Here is a 17,156-nt window from a genome sequence, read left to right as displayed (position 1 = left end):
AGATTTGAAAGGACGGGGCATCTGGTAGGCTCGCTTACTTGTGGGCAGGAGAGAATTCTGGGTTGCGGTTTAGACTGAGGAGGAGAACTGGGAATGAGGAGAGGGGCTCAGTCTTGGTGCAGAGGTGGCTGCACTTTAACATTAAGTCTGGTTGGTGCGTATATGTTAAGGTGTTATTATCCATGGTGGAGAACTTGTAGATTTTTGTAGAAAAATTGACTTTTCTTAGTCAAAAAAATCTGGGTTTATTTCTTCTGCATGTTTTTTGCATTGAGATTTTGGTTGGGTTGTTGTTGTTTAATTTTTGTGGTGTGTGTTTGTTTGGTTTTTGTTTGTTTTTTTTTTTTAAGGAAGTGGAAACTTCCATAGAAAAAACTTTTGCTTACACAAACCTATCAGGGGGGTGAGTCATGTGTGTTTGGGGATTTTTTTTGGCGTTTTGTTTTGTTTTTTAATGCCTGTCTGAATATTTTGAGCTGGCTGAGTACTTTATTGATCTTGATGAACAGAAACTAAGGCTGATGAGGGGGATCTTAAATCCTTGTCTCTAAGGTTACAATTTCTAGTATTAAATTTTCTCATGTTTTTATTAAAAACCATAAACCCTATTAAGAGAAGCTCAGCAGCTTTGCATAGGAGGAGGAGAATGCACACACATGTGAGAGAGCAGGACTCTTCATGCTGATACGGGCATTCAGAAATTTTGGTGCCCAGCTTGGAGCTCTTACTAGTTGGCTTTGAAAATGTGACTTCTGGTTCCTTTGTGGCACCCTGGCTTTGACTGTACAGTTCACGAAGTGCATGTGTGCGAGAGCAGTGTATTTCTAGTGCATTCATTATGTGGATTCTTCTACTTTGTTTTTGGTTTTGTTTGACTCTGGCTTAGGAACAATAGTTTTTCAACTTAACAGTATCTCATGTAATGATGCATGCTTCAGCCTGCATGGAATGTGGCTTCCCATCCATGTGGAGTGACTCATTTTTCACAAATGCTGGGGCAGAGCGCTACATCAGAAAGTACAATGCATTAAAATCTATGAATAAACTTCCCTCTAGAATCTGCAAATTCTGTGCTGGCATGCCTTGTTTGGTCCAGAAGGTGCATAGAAGTCACAGCTCTTAACAAGATTTGATGGGGATTGCTCAAAACTTGTTAACAAAAGGTTGAGCTCTGGTACTGCTTAAGGAGGTTTCAGTGATCACTGAACAAAAAAGGGATAAAACGTCTTCCTTCTTTGTCTCCCTTTTCATACACACAATCATTTCAAGTACAGGGATTGAATTAAGTCTTTGAAAAAAACAGAAAGCCCGTACAATGCAAGTTGAATTTCAGATATGCTTTGATTATCTTTAGGTTCCTGGATGGAACAAATTTCATATTCTGTTATTGTTTTAAAGAGAGAGCCTGGAAACTTGTGGCCCTTTGGTTTTTGTCTTGTATATGTCAATAAGAACTGATACAAATACTCCATCTCTGATCATACAGCCTTATATGGGACAAGGAATCTAGCTAATTCAACCATGTGAGAGTTTTAGGTAATAGTGTCATGTGGTAGCATAATTGCCTTGCCTACTTGGCAATATTTTTAGATGAGGCAAGTTTGAGATTAGCCAAGTGACTTATTTTAGCATTTCTTGCAATAACTTGTTAGTAAGGTGGCCTTCTATTTAAGACAGCTGAAACTGGTTGTAGAGTTCAAACATCCTCTGATGCCCTGTAGAAATGTAAATAGAAGCAGAAGTGAGATAATGGTCAGAGTATCTACAATTGGAGAAAATGCCATCCGGTGCCAGAGCAGAGGGAAAAAAAAGTTTGGGCTGGCTGGATTCAGGTACCAGCTGAACAAAAAGAGCTGAGTGCTGGTACAGTCTCAAATGCAGACATCCCAGATGTATAAGAACAGCCTATTTAAGGCTAAGGCTACTCTGTGAGACTTTGCTCCTATGCAGAAAATATATTTGTTATTAACAAAACTACTCACAGTCTTTAACTTTACTCTGCTGAAGACTTTATAGTCTTAGCATTTTGATAGTTTGTCATTCAGGTTTTGAACCAAGTTTGTTCAGGAATTGAGGCTTTAAAGCAGAAACTATGTAAGATTATCGTTTACTGGGCTTGTTTATTTGAAATGACTCAGTAAGGTTAAAGAGAGAGTTCTGTCTTTAAGTAGTTCAGTTCATATGCACGGCCCATCTCACTTGTTTCCTCTTTCTTTTCCTAGTTCGCTGCTCCGCTATGGTGGAAACCTCTCCCTTCAGAGTGCCATGAGTGTCCGGTTCAACAGCAATGGAACCCAGCTGCTGGCACTGCGTCGGCGCCTTCCCCCGGTCCTCTACGACATCCACTGCCGGCTGCCTGTCTTCCAGTTTGACAACCAAGGGTACTTCAACTCATGTACTATGAAGAGCTGCTGTTTTGCAGGTGATCGTGATCAGGTAATAAGCAAGTAATGCTCTCCTGAGTCTCCAGAGTTGCCATGAGTGTTTGAAAACACCTCTGTAAGGTTTTTTTCCGATTCAGGAGATAAAACAGGAGGTAGAACACATGTAGGCTTACCTGAGAACTGGTTTGCAACGTAGGCTCTGAAAGAAGAAAAACACATACCAAAGCACATGATAAATTTTACCTCTTGTTTGATGTGATCTAATACTTACTTGGAAGGTGATATTCACAAGAAAAATATTTGCAGAGACTTTTTAGGTCTAATGAATATGATTTTAGAACCACGAGTAGACAATATTATCTACATAGGTTAAGGAAGCGTCTTCCTTTCATTTCAATATTGCTACTGAGTGCAGTAGAGGCAATACCACAAAACATAAATATTGTGGATGGAGTTATTGATTCTTATTTCAATTTATAATGTTTCTCCTTTAATACTATACTACTGAATCAGATCATAGGTCTTTATGGTTCAATGTTCTGTACGTGGTGATGGTGGGTAGTTAGGAAGGAATAGTTTGTTACTTCACTGAGGCAGGACTCTGTCCCTACTACTAATCACAAAGAAACAGGTCACATATAAAGTGGCTAACAGCAGTTTGTATGATTCTAGAGCTGGATATTTTCTTTGGACAGCTGTATTTAATAACCGCTAACACTGTTTTAGGACAAAAAATGTATTTTCAAGCCACAATAATATAGAACTAAGATCTGAAAATTTATTTGCTGTCATCAGTAAAATACCTGCAGTCAGAATTTGATCATTAATTCTATTGCTGCTGCTGCAGGAGGCAGAGTTGAGCTTCTTTCAGACTGCAGATAGGAAATACATTTACGTCACTGAACCTGAGCAGTGTTTCTGAGTTTTGCATAGTTTTCGGCAGAAGGAGTATGAAAATGCAGTAATGAAACCATCTTAAAAAAATAGTGGTTTACTATAAAGAATGGGAAAACACATGTATTGTTTAAGAAGAAAACTGCTGATGATTTTGATCCATTATTTAGTCAGCCTAAGATGACACTTTTTTCTCCTCTGGAAGTCAGAGTAGAGCTGTGTACACTGACATATAGTTAGCTTCCCTTCTGTTACTGAAGATCCAGATAAAAGCCTTAGTGTCTGTTGTGCTTTCTAAGCCATTTTCTTATGGGTATGGTGTTATTTTAATGGGAAGAACATGGCTGTTCTCTATCAGGTTGATGCGGTACTATAGAAGCCTGCATTTTTTAAAAACTTGATATTCTTTTGGCTTGATGGACTTCCTGTTCAGATAAGTAGCAGCACATAATGCTACTAACCAGTTGGAAATCAGAGCAAAAGACATTTATGTTCCCATATAAATGCTGTAAGAAGCTTATAGGCAAGATGAAGTTTAATATGGAATATTAGAGAGATGTGGAATTTGACATTTAGATACCTGCTCGTACCCATCCTCTAACTGGAAGGAAAAAAAAATAATGAAGTCACAGAAAATGCTAACATGTGGTCCAACTGTATATGTCTGAAACTGTCCAGTAATGCTCAAATTCAGCTGGCCACGATTGTCAACACTATGGATAGTCCTTAGGGACTGCCTTTTACAGAGAACCCAATTCCAATTCCAGGTGTATCTAGAAAAGAAGGTTAGAGTTGGAACCTACTGTAAGATACACAAGATGAATAAAAAAAAATTACAAAGTTTTTTGAGTTTTGCCATTCTATACAACTAATACGCTTTTGCTTTTTGGTGAGTTTTGTGAGTATGAAATAATGTATACAAGACTCCCCCCGCAAATGAGAATTCACCAAAAAAAGAAATAAATCTGTTTCCAATTTAATCTGGTTCCAGCCCCCTCTCCCATTTAATATTGCTATCCTTTGCCTTAATAAAGAATGGCTTTCATTCGAGATCCATGCAAAGTGAGCTTCATAGAATTCCTTGCTTGTATTTCCTTGTAGGATCAAAACTTTGTGTGGGCTAAGGCTCATTTGAAGGGATCTAAGGATAAGAAAGTTGTGTTCAAATTATGAGTGGCACTTGTGGTAGGAAGGCTTCTTCAGACGTTTTCTGTCATTGCACCTCTGATTTTCTCTGTCTTCGATTTTTCTTTTCATCTTTATTAAACTGATGACTCAATCTTTTTTTCCTCTTTTAAGCTGTCTTAAATACTTAGGTTTTAATACTTCATACAGAGCCTAGTAATTTAAAATTGTGCCTCTCCTGTGTTGAAAAACTATTATGTGTTGTCTGCACAGTTAGTTCATCTGTTAAAGTTGCATTTTGATTCTACGTTTTAACCCTAACAAGAAAGGGATATCCTTAACTCATCAGTGCTTAGAATGCAGTTGCACTGGAAAAAAGTGAACTGCTGAAAGCGGGGGGGCTTTCTTATCCAGCAGAGGTGACGCCAGACTGATTCAACTTCCTAACCTGGGAGAAGCATTTACTTCTTTTTCTGGATTAATGACTTATATTGACACTCGGAGGGTTCTGGCAAGCATTTGAATGCAATATAGGGAAGGGATCAGAGGGCGGGGGAGAGATGGACTTTCAGCGCTGTGAGACTCGGCTCCTCGCAGAACTACAGCCTTTGCTAATCTATGAAGTTTGTGCATGGAAAATGGTCTACTCACAAGAAGTTTTCCTGTAAATCATGACCATCAGGGTTTAAAAAACCCACACCTGTTAGTATCTTAGTACTTGCCTTTGGAAGCTTGCTGTAACACAACGGTGCAAATCTACAGAGAAGGTAAATATAACACCGTGTTCCATACGGAGCTGTTGGATTCTAGTATGGCAAAAATGAACAGATTCTGAGCTGCAAGCACACAACTTAGGAGTCCTCTTAGAGATCCCCTTTATATTTTAAGAAGTTAAATGCTTGAGTTCCGATAATGACCAGATGTGTTATTCTTACTTTGACAAGGTATGTATGTTAAATTAATACAATTTCTTTGCGCAAATAAAACACAGACTACTAGTTGGGGAAGAGTTTGATTGATTTGTCTGTTGATGGCAGTTAGGCTCTGTACACTAATCTCTTCTCAGTATTGTCTTTTTAGTGCCTACAGATTGTGACAGGTACTCAACAGGACTTGGATCCAGAACTCCTGACTTGTCACTCTAGAGGGGAGCCTGCTACCAGCAGGTGTGCAGGGATCTGCATGCCAGCTTGTTTTATTGGAGCATCTGTGATGCAAGTAGATTGAAACCTCTTAACAAAGTATGAAATATCATTAATGCTTTAAGGAACAAAACTCAGAAAGATTCACCTGTTAACCCCAATGAGTTTTTTTGGGGTTTTTTTTTTAAGTTTAAAAGAACACATTCTGAAGTGCTTAGATGGTTTTGAGTTGTTGCAGGTATTTTGGGTGTATTTTGGTTGTAGCACAAGCTAAGTGACAGGGATCTTGGAGGATGAACAGCTTTGCTTCTTTTTGTGTCCTTGCAAACTGTTGTTTCCCTCCAAAAGCATTATTGCCCTAGTCCTTGTGAACCTGATTTTAAAATCAGCAAACAATATATGCAAGCATTTTTCCTAGAAGTGCCACAGTCTGACTTTTCTAGTTTCTTACAACTACCAAAGTTTGAGAGGCAATGTTTAGCTGATGTTTTATTTGCACTCATTTATAATTGCCTTCCTTGGCTCCTCTCAGAACTCTCTTTTGTCCATGTCATGGCGTGTAATGACCTCATTCACATGATACTAATTTTTCTTTTCTTTGTAGGAGACCTCTGATGTTGGTAGATAAACGCGTTCAAAATTGTATGCCATTTGCGTTATCCAGGAGCTCACTGGAGTCACACAGCTGTGGAAGGGAGGAAGGATAAGATAGGCTAGATGGATCAAGCAGGACTCTGAGCTGCCCACTCCCTCTGTTGGCTATAGAGATTTATGTGAGAGCATAATTTATCCGTCCTTCTGGTACAGGCATTCAGGCCCAGAATTTTAAAGGCAGTTTATTTATGCACCTAACACCCACTGACTTTACCCTAGTGTGCACAAGTGTTTGTTTACATACAAATTGTAAAATGTGTGAGAATCTCAAGTTGTGTCAGGGTACTGGGGGAGTTTCCATTCTTGTCAGCTTTAGAATTTGGGAAATGTTGTTTAAATACTAATGATTTTTAGTTGCTAGACTGGTATGGAAAGTATCTTCTTGGATCTGTGGATGCAGGAAGTATTGAAGGGCTTCAGGTACCCAAATGCATTTTTAAGTGTAGGAGCCTCAGAGGCCATGGTGATGGGCGGCAGCAAAAAAAGGCCCACAAAAACCCCCCACAAAACACAACCCCCCCCAAACTAAAATAGACCAAAAGCTTTTCTTGCTCAAGAATTGTTGCATGTGTCACAATGATGAATGCTATCAGCTCATTCCTTTTTTTCACTGTGCAGATTACATGAGGCTCTATAATGCTTGTAGCTGTAAAATCAACTGCCTATTGCCCACTTTAAAAAAGGTGGGGGTGGGGAGAAATAACTTGTACCCTGTGAATCAAACAAAAAGTGTCTTGACTCTGGCATGCCCTCAGACATTACATCACCACTCAGCCTTTTCTGTTGACGTTACACTGGTATAGGAGAGTTTCAGGAATGCACCGCTCACGGTACTGCAGGCTGCTCCAACTCCCTATAAAGTTACAGCCTTCATTATGTTGAAGTCTGTGTGCTAAACAGCCCGGGTTTGGGACAATCCAGTTTTTAGCAGGACAGAATTATTACATGAATGTAGCCCTTCCAAGAATAGGATTAGCTGTATAGGTGCCAGGGGTCTTATATGGTTGTGCGTCGCCTTTGTAAAGAAATAGAACTTTTCTTCTTTGTGTCATCTAACTTAAAGGCTATTTATCTCAGGAAGTAGTACTTATCAATGTCTAGCTTTAAAAACTAAAAAGAAGAAAGGGAATTATTCTTCTAAAGAATGTATTGGGAGTTTCCTGTGCACAGAAGACTTCTTAAAGAATAGTAGCTTATTGCAGTCAGCATTTCTTAATATATGAAAAGCACTCGATGTGCAAATATGTTGCTGTGCTTGGATAAAAAGAAAATCAATGTCTCACTCTGTCTTAAATTGGCTTCTTCCAAGAATTACCAATGAGGTTGTATTTTGTTCTTTACTTTATCTAAATGGCAGTTTAAATCCCAGCTATATGCATAACATTACATACCTATAAAATATATACATGAGTAATTTATCTGGCTATGAAATTATTTATTTCTTCCCTGTCACTTCTGGTAGTTGAGATGGGAGGATGATACTGCAAATGTCTCTTCAGAGTCAGGGTCTTGACAGAAGGGGTAGGGAGTTTTCTTTAACCCTTCTTATTCGGATCACCTCTTCCCCCGTTCCCTGAGGCACCCTGCCAGCCCCAGTTCCTGTCTCCCTTCTCGTCTGCATTCCCCTAAGCCCTCAGGGGAGGTTTTTAGACCACTGGACAGTAATGCATTAGCCCAAAGGGACCCGTACTGAAGCTAAATTCTGGTGGAGTGGAACCCCGACTCAGGAGACGTTGAGGTTTGCAGGCTTCGTGTTCCTCATAGTGCATCACAGGAGATCTGCACTTTAGTAGCATCCCTTGCACGACTGGGGAGGGGGGAGGGAAGGGAGAGTGAGCAGGAATGCACTGCTAAAAATGATGCACAATGGGTGCTGCACTGACAGTGTTTCTTGTTGAGCTGTTAAAACTAGGCCTTGTCTAGGTACTGAAAAAGCAACTATGAATTCTGGAGGATTTTGACTAATAGAATATTTGATTTAATGTGTATTTGAAAAAGTAAAGTAATAGATGGCTGAAGAAGACAAAAGAGAGCAATTGGGGTGGGTATATTCAGTTTCAGCCACATACAGAAGGGTCCCCTTCATATGCTCAGGTAAACTTGTTGTTGCTTTCTTTGGAACACAAAAGAAATATTTTCCCTGCCATAGAAATCCACAATAAGGGTTTCTAAGTTGCTTTTGTTCACGAATAAAATTACTGTTATGGCCCTTCTGCATGACAAAAAGGCAGCTGTAAAAATGTTGATGGATTGTTCCCGATGATGCTTCTGTAAGCATTTAAAACTGCCCCACACAGAGTTGGCTGCTTATAAGATTAGGGATTTAGGGAGTGGGAATACAAATTTTTGGCTTTGAATTTTATGTACTAGAAGCAATTTGTGTTTCTCCAGTCTGCTGTATCACAGCTTTTCTTTTTCCAGTTCATGAGATAGGCATGCTTCTTACTAAGGAACAAAGTTTCTGTTGTAAAAAGCCTTTGGGCATACCTGCTTGACTCTCAGACCCAGATGGAAAACATTTAAGCTCTTTTTTGTGCCAGTTTCAGCCAGTCTCAAACAGTACAGGTTACAAGCTGCTGTCCTGGCTAGTATGAAAAAAGACAGCTGTTTTCCAAGCAGACGTGTTCCTTAATACCACAATGCTCTGAGCCCTAGTTGTAGATTACTCTTTAAATTTGTTAAATGTTGCACAAAAGATATGATTTGTGCCCCAGAATTTATTATAAAGCAGAAGATAAAATAAGGTATAGGTATCTTTTCTTGTTGGTAAATTATTTTCTTAGCCATAAATTTGCCAAAACACATTTCAGAAATAGCTTTCCCAGTTATGTCTCTTCTTACTTTAGGTTTTGTCATTGAGAGGCAGCAACAAGAGGTTAATAGCCTGCACAGGTGACTGCCCGTTATGTCTTCCCAACCCTACACCCTGGTTAACTGCCTTGGGGAGAGGAACTTCTTAGTTGGTAACAGTGAGAGCTTCCAAAACGAGAAGCAGCAGCCACTCCAACTGGGGTTGCAGTCTGAGCATGCAAACAAGGCCGTATGCCATTGAGAGGGGAGGTCCTGTACTTTACTTGGGCTGTACTGGCACCCACCTGACCCCTATAGAAGCTGGTTGAAATACATAAATGGAAAGAAATATATTGAATGGCTGATTGTGATTTGTATGGGATTTTACTGTTCTAGCTACTGAACCAGACTACTGCTGTGTCACGAGTGCTGATGCTGGTACAAGGGATGTAGGTGGGAACATACCTATGGCGGAGGTCAGCAGATGATCATTAGAGCAGCTTTTCAAGCTGTGCTCAGTGGGAACTCTATACCAAAAGCCTAGATTCATCAGCGTAGAGGTCACAGCCCGACAGAAAGATCAGGAATCGCAGAGAGATGGAAATACTTGACCAATTGGCTGTTGTTTATTTCTTAATTGTTTAAGGAAAGGAAAGGAGTGCTTTGCTCTGTGGGAGATCCTGGGTTTTTTTCTTTTATTCCTTTGGTATTGCGCATCTCAAACAAGCTGTATTATCTTGCTCATTCCTTGTTTGTTTGCTTCTTGTTGCTTTTTGAATAGGAAAAAGTCTTTTCTTCTTCCATAGATGTGTCCTTAACTTGTTTCCCCTCTGGTCAGCGGGTACCCTAACAACAGAGAGATGATTTGAAAACAAATCTGTGCTTTTCTACCTGTAGGAAATGCAGACTTAACACTAAATTCTGATCAAATGGTAAATTAAGTATCAGTCATTTTTTAAAAATGGAGAAAATAGCAGGGGAAGTCTCATTTATAAGGAAGATGTGTAAAGCAGTCTTGGCATTACAAAAGGCCCAGAAGCAGCTATAAAAAAAAAAATTTGATTGTGTTCTGTCAAACATTTTTCCTGCAAAATATGCAATGTATAGCAAGACCTGTGTTCGTGGTTGCGATATTTTATATATACATACATACAAGCACACATGCAAATATATATGTATATATAAGGTGACCTTTCTTACTTTTTGCTTTTATTTATTTATAGCTTGCTTTCTTATCCCCTCTCAAATAGTTCCATGAGAAGCAGATCACAGTGATATCATTGGGATTTTGTTAGGCTCAAGGATGAGCTCCCATTTGGGTTTCCTGATGTTTAGTAGGGGGGTGTAATTATGGTACTGCTTTGCTCTCAGTGGCTACTTACAGGATCTCTCTCTGTCCTCTGTGTGACTGCCTGTTTGTAAAAGAATATTTCTAGACAGTCCATAATTCTGGAACCCTTAGGTCCTCTGTCAAATTTGAAATTGGCCATTAGGCTTAAGAGTTCTTGGAGACTGAGAGATGCCACAAAGAAAAAAGTAGCATAATCCCTGTTTCCTTATGAAACCTTTCCTCCTTGGAAAAATACACCGTTTTTATGTTCTTCCTGTAAATGGATTCCTTCTCCAAAGTGCTGATTTCAATCTCTTTTGGACAAATAATCCATGGTTTTTGAGACTTCAGTGATGCTTCGTGTCAAACTGTGGTTTCCTCAGCGCATATCCTACTGCAGAGAAGATGTGCAAGGCAGCTCTTCTCGTATGCTCAAGAGGAGTTAAGACTTCAGCCTAGCAGACTGCCGCCAATCCAGATTCTTTATCTGTTGTCATAGGAAAAAAAATCAAAAGCCTACACCACACCCATGAGTTATATTATGTTACAGGCAATATATGGAGGGACTGTACATCCCACCTCTTAAAGGAGCTGTGCAAAGCACCAGCAGAACTGTTTCAAATGTGGATGCTTCTGTGCTTCTTCCCCAGCATGTGGATTTTGCATTACTTCAAGAGGCTAAGGGAGAGCTTGCTAAAAGCCTAAGAAAAGTTTTGTCTACTCTGATCTTTTCTGCCCCAAGTTTCATTGGCCCCTCTAAGGAAAGGACAGGCATGCTCAAGTGAGTGGGAACTGAGATTTAAGAAGTTTAGTCTCTTTCAGAGCTGACGTGTTAGTAAAGCTGTAAGCAGCAGCATGGAATTTGAGTCTCTCTAACAAGCATTTTTCTGTAAGTGACTTAGTAGCAATCACTTTTCAAATGGTTATCATCTCTGTACCGTTACCCGTGGTCTCATTCATGAATTTATAATTATATGATGGTGGTGGTGCTTTTTGGTTCGTGCTTTTAAGACAAATTCTCCTACATTCTTCTTGTTCTCCTCTACATTAGTAGGGCCATTCAAAAGACTTGCTGGTACTTTTGGAAAAACAATCCACGTCTGCTCGTCCCTTGTCTAGAGCCAAAAGCTTACAAATGTCTCTGATATAGGTCCTAAGTAAGAGGAAATTTTAGGGAAACAGGAAATGTGGATGTTGGAAACTGTAAAATAAGGTTTGATTTAGATACAATTTTATTGACGTTCTCCATATTCAGTAGCACCTGAGGAAATGTAGCTTGTGGGATTTTGAAAGCTTTCAAACTGGCAGTGGTAAGAACAAAAATAAATTCCCCAGAGTGGTAGTACTCTGCAAAATGCAATGCTAATGCTACTGTTACGAGACTATAGCAGCAGCAGATTAGGTCTCCATTTATTTATATCAACTGCTGTAATTTCCTTGGGGAGAGAGAAAATGAGAAGAGTTACAGTGGAATGAGTGGGGAGCGCTAGTCCGAAGTAATTCTGCCAGATTCCTGATGGTAGTTCATTTTAAGCATTTTATGCGTACTTGAAGCTCAGACTGAATTTGTGTTTTCTTCAGCAGCAGACTCTAACCACGCCTGAGAGTTTTCTTCCTTCTAAGGCAAACTTCTGAATCAGCAGCTTGTAGTCATCTGGAAGCCTTTTCCTGTCACTGTTGCTAACAGCTAGACATAGAAGCTGATTCTTCCCTTCTAAAAAAACTCCAATATTAATTATTAGCAACTGTTTTTCTGTCTAATCTCATGTTCATGTGAATATTGTGAATGTTGATTTCCGAAGTCCTGGTCACATACAGCAGCAAAAATGCAGACAATGAAACAGGTGGTTTTAATATTGGTCTCTCCTCCCAGACATCTGAGCATCTGAGCTCCTCGCACAGTGTCTGGTCTGATTCAGAATTCAGCACTGCACTGGTTCTTGGGGTTATCTTCTGTTTGTCTTTTGGGGGGGGAAGTGCACGCTGTCTTAGCCATTTGCTTGTCTCTGTGCACGCGCATGTTTTTGCCTCTCGCTGGCTAGTCTCTGTGATTTGATTATCTGGGCTTTTGTTCTTAGAGTGAGTGAGTAGAAGGTGCTCTGCTAGGAATTAGGTTTTGCACATCCCCTCAGGACCAAAAGTCGTTGGCCACAATTAAAGTTGAGTCTAAGCATATGCAGCATGATGTTCTTTCATCTACCCCACCCCAACCCCTTTCTTTTTCTGTTCCTTCCTTTTAAAAAGTCTACTCCATTCCCTCAGGATTTCAGCCTTATTAACTAGGGCTTCATAGCAATTATTTATTTGAATTTTCTAGTAGTATGGACTGACTTTTGCATTTTCTCAATCCTTATTCTCCCAACTTTCAACTAGTGTGGAAAACTATTGGCTTATTGTTATACCAATAATGAATACATTAAAGAAAAATTTTCACGGATGATCATGTAAATGTCCTAGTAACGTCAGTCCAGCTGTGCTCTCCAGAGGCCTTGGGTTCCCATTGTCTTGTGCAGAGGCTGCTAACTGGAACGGAGTTTCTTTTTCAAATGTCATGGAAGAGGCGTGTTTCTGGCTTTAGCAGCTTGGGTGTCTGCTCTTGAAGCTTCAGCTGGCACATCTTTCTTGCAATAGCTGCAGTCATGAAGTTGTGCTTCTGGCACTCTCTTGGTCTGTCTGAAAAGCCATGTTCTACTTCTCAGACCCCTATCACCTGGTCTCAAAGAAAAGGACAAAAGCAATGCATTTGGGGGTTCAATTCTATATTGTGAGAACAGCAGGAAAACATGTACCCCAGAGGTATCCTAACAGGGAAAGAGAGTGGAAGACAATGCTGGCTGCTACCATGGCAGCAGCGGAATGGCAGAGATAGCAAATAGTTGGATATTTTGTGGAATATGATCTATTTCTGATAATTATTGGCAGAGTTAACTATCAAAATAAAATTTAAATTTATATAAAAAGTTCACAACTCGCAGCCCATTGCTTACAACATCAGACTTGTATAGATGACTTTATCAATTAATGCTTTTGGCACTTACTGATGGCTGTCTCAGTTGCAAGATTAAACCCCCTGTAAAGGTTTCAGGTGGGCATTATTCCTGACACTACCCACCTCTCCCTTCTCTCCCTCCTTCCTGCCCCCCAACCCAAAATCAACCCCCGTTAACCAAGACAATTATTTCCCTTTTTACTTTGGTAATCTTTGAAAAAATTTAATCAGAAGAGAGCTCTGGAGGTCATCTGACTTAAATTGCTTATCAGAGCAGAGCATCTTCAAAGTCAGATCAGGTTGCTCAGGGAATTGTCCAGGTAAATTTCAGATTTGCAAGGGCAGAGATTCCAGTGCCTTTCTGGGGCCGAGTTGCAGTGTTTGTTGCACTCCTCCTGAACGTGCTGTTCCTTTGTGCTCAGCTGGAATTTCCCTTGCTGTGACTTGTGACTGTTGCTTCCTGAGAGTCCATTGCATGCCTCTGAGAAGAGTCTGTCCTCAGCTGCTCTGTATTCCTTCAGACAGTAGGAGACTGTTGAGGTCCACTCTGTCCCTTCAGTTTCTCTTCTTCTGGCTAAATAAGGCCAGTTCCCTTAGCTTTTCCTCACAGGTCGTGTGCCTCCAGCCCCGGAGGCCCTCCTCCACTCTGTCTGATTCATTAGTGTTGCTCTTGTATCAGGGGACCCAAACCGGACACAACACTCCAGGTGTAGCCTCAAAAGTGCCAGGTGAGGGGAATAATCACTTGTGTTGACCTCCTGGTTACGCTTTTGATAGTGCAGTCAAATTGCCGTTAGTCCACATAACTGCAAGGGCACTCTAAATGTTGCTGTCTCCGGAGCAAGACAGAGTATACTTGGATCAGCGGTCTTTGCAGGTAGTGCGTTCTTGTTCAGTGGGCAATGATACGCCAGATTTCCTAGACAATTGGCCATTGAGTCTTACAGGACACACAGTGTGTTCCTCTGCAAATCGTTTTGGAAGCTGAAGAGTCTCACAGACACTTCGTTCCTTGCACATATGTAACGTGTTTTTTCTGTGTTGTGTACTTGGTGCAGGATACCTGAAATCTGTCACTTTGGGGCCTGTCGTTGGTAGATTTGTTTGATTTATGACATAAAGTGCTGAATGACTCTCATATTGAGGAGTTGTTAGAACTTGTTTGGTTTAAAAAAAAAAAAAAAAGGGTGTAATGGTCATAAATTCAAGATACTGAGCTTTCTAGCTGTTTTAGAAGTCTCCATTTTTTCCCCACATGTCCTAGGCAAACCAGTTGCTGCTTCAACCACACAATTTGGTAATAAATACTAACATCTTTATAACTTTAAACAAGACTTTTTTTTTTTCCATGAAGTATTTCTTGTGTAACAAAACATATTAGAGGTGCTTTCTTTCTGATTGCTGGGAGGTTGCCTATATGAGCCCTAATCAGTGTAGTTTTGGCACAGTGGCTCAGCCTGCTGTGGGCTAACATTTATGAGCAGTCAAATGAAAGGGAAGCACATATTCCTGGCACTGTCAGGTCAGTTTGGCAGAGGTAAGCTGCCTAAGTGCTTGAACATGTTGGCTTGTAGAAATAACTGTCTGGCTTGGAAAGGATGGGTCTATGAGTGATGCAGAACTAGTGTGCACAAGTTTTTAAGGGAACTTTTGTTTGATCAGTATTTCTTATCTGTCAGAAAATGAGCAGAATTGCATTCATAAGTGCTTACTCACATCCTGCATCCTTAAAAATAGGAGAAAAAAGAATGGTTGGATTGTGATAGTAGGAAACCAGAGAAGGGATTTTTAGTGGTTGGTTATTGCATTTTTGTGGCTGGAAGCATCCAGACACTGCATGAATGTAATTAGCATTGCAAACAGAATATATGCAAATTTATAGCAGTTTTCTCTATGTTAGTGTGTATTTTTTGTTTATTTGCTTCTCAGTCCTGTGTTATTCCAGGACTTGTCTCCTCACTGCTTGATGTTACTTTGTCTGATGAGTTTATGTATCCGTGGAGAATGAGCCAAACAAAACAGAATTTGTCTCCTATCAAAGGTTAGAAAAGGGACAAACTTGCTCCATTTCTTTCTTTTTCTCCCTTCCCTGTACCCTAATTATAAAATGAAAAACCCAACTTCTTGACTATATTGATTAAGCAGAAGCCTTAAGTCAGTTGAGGGCTAGAGATTTACACTGTCTACACCAGTCTAACTGCAACTGGAATCTGCCCTTGGTTCCACTACATGTCATCTCATCTCTAATTCAGGAGAGAAATAAATGATACGGATTACGGTTTATTTGGAGGCAAGGCACAGTTTGTGGCCTCTCGTAACTGAGAGGCGTAAGCTTTTTACCATGTCAAATGTCACCTGTCATTCCAGCGCATGTTTGTAGTATATTAAGCTACTTCAAATTGCATATTGCCTAAACTTCTGTACAATAAAGAGATTGCTTGTCATTGATGCACTTTTGAAAAAGGGCAGCCTTCCATCTCTTCAGAGTAACTATAACCAGGAAAAAAATGAACGGTATGATAAATGTGGTTTTTTAAACCGCTTGAGGCTTGCTGACGGTGAATGTTTAGCTTTGGTTTTGTTCAGTGTTCAAGATTATCCTCAGTGGCTGACTTTTGATGGTCTTCAGTAGACTATGATGAGCCAGACATGTTGTTCTTGTGTGTAATGGACATGTTAGTTCTCTTCTTAGGTAAATGTTTGATCGAGTTTTTCTTAGGTAGTTCAGGAGATGAGAAAAAAGGATGAAAGACCTTGACATTAAAAAGGACCAGAGTTGCAGGCTGCAAGATGTGAGAGTTTGATCTAGACACGTTTGTATTAAAGCCAACCAAAATCCATAGCCTTATTTAGCAAAGAAAACTTTGGGCAGTAGGCATTAGATACATGAAGTGTGATTTTGCATTTTGGTCCATTTTTACGCATACAACATTTTTGTGCTGGTACCTCACCCCCATTTAAGGGTAAGTTGATCAGCAAGGTGCAAAGAATGATACAAATTATCTTTTTTATCTCATTTTTGGTTTGGAGAAACTAGATCAACAATAAAATAACATCATTCAGGTGATACTTTGTGGTAAACTGCTTTTATTTTTATTCCTAACAGTACATTCTTTCGGGCTCTGATGACTTCAATTTGTATATGTGGAGGATTCCTCCAGATCCAGAAGCAGGTAAGTTTTGTTGTTTTGGAATTTGGGGGAGGGGGGCAGGTGTCTGAGGAATACTAGTTTGGTTTTTTGAAAAATTGCTGTTCTCCGCCTCTGAATCTAGAGTAATTCTGATGAAAGCTGGATGGGGAGAATTAACAAATGCCTAATCCAGTCTCTGGATAACAATGGGCAATGCCATTTGAATCTTTTATCGTACTGATTTTCTTTTTGTTTTGCTTCTCATATAATGATCATTTAAATTTTCTAGATGAGCTGATGAAGAGAGAGAGCTGTGGCTGGGGCAGGGTGTGTCTTTCCTCCCTCTTGTTTACCAGCCCTGCTGCTTCTAAGCTGATCTGAGTTCACTGAAGATCTTAGGATCTGTTACTAAGAAATTTCATCCCATGATGAAGCTTGCAGCATAAAATGGTGCTGGGTTCACAGGCTGCTCCTTACACCTCCAGTGTATTGGCCTCTCTTCCCCTCTTTCTTTCCTCTTACACCAAACCCCTCCTACTGATTTCTAATCCAGAGCAGTTATGCTCTTTTACTTTCTGGGTGGAGGAGCACTATCAGCTGGTGGAAATGACCGCTTTTCACTCATTTCTGACCCTTTCCCATGCTGGGGCAGACATGCTAAGCAAATAGCACTAGCTCAGCTCTGTGTGAAAGTATAGGAGAGGGGCATTAGAGTAA

At 40.1% G+C, this 17,156-nt stretch overlaps 1 protein-coding gene across 2 annotated transcripts in view; it reads left to right on the top strand.

Annotated features, from left to right (window-relative positions):
* Positions 1-17,156, top strand: part of DCAF5 (DDB1 and CUL4 associated factor 5) — a 76,498-nt gene that overhangs the window by 39,938 nt on the left and 19,404 nt on the right. For both annotated transcript variants that reach the window (XM_082317930.1, XM_082317931.1), the window contains exons 6-7: positions 2,223-2,436; positions 16,415-16,481. In XM_082317930.1, the coding sequence (XP_082174056.1) occupies positions 2,223-2,436; positions 16,415-16,481 (281 nt within the window). The remainder of the gene's footprint in view (positions 1-2,222; positions 2,437-16,414; positions 16,482-17,156) is intronic.

The sequence above is a fragment of the Platalea leucorodia genome (assembly GCF_965183815.1).
Source record: "Platalea leucorodia genome assembly, chromosome: 7".
Taxonomy (NCBI): Eukaryota; Metazoa; Chordata; class Aves; order Pelecaniformes; family Threskiornithidae; genus Platalea; species Platalea leucorodia.
This window is presented reverse-complemented; position numbering and strand designations above follow the sequence as displayed.